General features: G+C 40.1%; 1 protein-coding gene across 1 annotated transcript; it reads left to right on the top strand.

The window, feature by feature from the left end:
• Positions 1–486: 486 nt before the first annotated feature.
• On the top strand, positions 487–1,894 carry LOC110925003 (104 kDa microneme/rhoptry antigen-like). Its single transcript, XM_022168976.1, has 2 exons — positions 487–556; positions 699–1,894. The coding sequence occupies exons 1-2, from the start codon at positions 487–489 to the stop codon at positions 1,892–1,894; spliced, it is 1,266 nt and encodes a 421-aa protein (XP_022024668.1).
• Positions 1,895–2,149: the final 255 nt, after the last annotated feature.

Genomic DNA, 2,149 nt, shown 5'->3' with positions numbered 1-2,149 from the left:
AAATGCATCAGCAGATGTTAGGCAAACAGCTGCTGAGACACCAATTGTTTCAGAAAAGGTTAGCCAATCCTCTGCCACAATCAATTTCAGTACACCATCATCAAGCCAACAACCTCCAACACTACAAAGATTCCTTTTATAACCACCTTCACCACCTAAAAAACCTCCACCACCAAAATTCGCCTATGTGCACAAAAGAAAAACTTTTATGGTACAAGAAGATGATGAGGAGATTCCATCACCAATCCCCTTATCATCTGTTCTCATTCAAACCACTCATCCTCATCACTTCCACCTAAATCCACTTTGACTCCACCCATTGGTTCACTACCATCTGTCATCCCCCTGACTGCTAAATATCCTTTAGAACTGCTTGCAGTTCAAAGTGAAGTTGAATCTTTCTTTAAAATAGAGGATCCATAAAAAACAACCTTCCCATCTCTCTATGGATTCAGATAACCTTAGAACTTGGATGAGTATTTGAAAATGAAAGTAAGACAGGAAGAGGTTATAGCCAGAGAAGATAGCAAAGGGTTAGGTGACAGGAAATACCAAGGTCTACTATCACATGAGCTTAGCAAAGTCAGAAAGCAAAAGATTCTATGAGGAAATTGGAACCTGATCCCAAAGTAAAACCAAAATCAAAGGTCCAACAAAAGCCAGAGTCTGCTAACAACAAACTTCTGCAAAAACTTCAGAAGCTGGAAAGAAAAAGGGAATTGATGAGACCCTAAATATTCAAGCTGAAGAGAAAGTTTCAGAAAAGCATAAGAAGGAAGATACAGAAGAGTGCAAAGCCTATAATTGGGAAAAAGAACAGGAGGTGAAGAGGAAAATGGAAAACATTGGTACTTCAGAAAGAAGACCAATAGCTACATTTCCTAAAACCACTGCTACTACTAAAAGGCTTGTATCCTCTGCTACACCCAAAACCAAACCTTCCCCTCAACAACCACGTCAAAAGAAGCAAAAGAAAGCTTCACCACCACCTTCATCCATTAAACCAACAGATACTGATGCAACAAATGCATCAGCAAATGTTAGGCAAACAACTGCTGAGACAACAGTTGTTTCAGCAAAGGTTAGCCAATCCTCTGCCACAATCAATTTCAATACACCACTATCAACCCAACTACCTCCAACACCACAAAGATTCCCTTCACAACCACCTTCACCACCTAAACGACCTCCACCACCAAAATTCGCCTATGTACGCAAAAGAAAAACTTTTGTGGTACAAGAAGATGATGAGGAGATTCCATCACCAATCCCCTTATCATCAGTTCCCATTCAAACCACTTCATCCTCATTACTTCCACCTAAATCCACTTTGACTCCACCCATTGGTTCACTGCCATCTGTCATCCCCTTGGCTGCTAAATATCCTCTAGAACTGCTTGCATTTCAAAGTGAAATTGACTCTTTCTTTAAAATAGAGGATCCATCAAAAAGATCCTTCCCATCACTTTATGGCTTCAGACAACCTCAGAACTTGGATGAGTATTTGAAAATGAAAGCAAGACAGACAGAGGTTATAGCCAGGGAAGATAGCAAAGGGTTGGGTGACAGGAAATACAAAGGTCTATTATCACATGAGCTTGACAAAGTCAGAAAGCTTGATGACTTTTCTAAGGACCTTAGTAAATCAATGTATGAGCAGCCATTAGATACTGAGCTTGAAAAGGAACTGAGGGTTGATTACATTGATCAGATAATGAAGCACAAGCCTTACAAAGCAACCAGGTCTCAATTTAAAGACTGGTCATCAGATGCTCTTTTGGAAGAAATTTACAGAATTACTAAAATGAATAATGATCCTCCGGTCAAGAAAACTCCACCCAATTGGAAGAAATCCAAGCAAGTGGATCCAGATGAAGCAGTGAAATTCAAGTGAATGAGAGCAGAGCTTGTGGCTGCTAATTATGGATCTGCAAGATCAATTGCTAGAGGTCCAAACTCAATATTGAGGAGACCTACAAAAAGCTGGAAGAACTTAGAGCAAAAGACCTAACAGTTCCTCAAAAGCCATTTTATCTCACAACCACTGCTGGCAGGCCTCAACAGACCCAAACCTCCAAAAAGCTTCTCTTAACATCTGCTTTACCCACAAATGCCTTGAATCAATTAAAAAGGCAAAAGCAGACAGATG

Source organism: Helianthus annuus, chromosome 17 (assembly GCF_002127325.2).
Source record: "Helianthus annuus cultivar XRQ/B chromosome 17, HanXRQr2.0-SUNRISE, whole genome shotgun sequence".
Taxonomy (NCBI): domain Eukaryota; kingdom Viridiplantae; phylum Streptophyta; class Magnoliopsida; order Asterales; family Asteraceae; genus Helianthus; species Helianthus annuus.
This window is presented reverse-complemented; position numbering and strand designations above follow the sequence as displayed.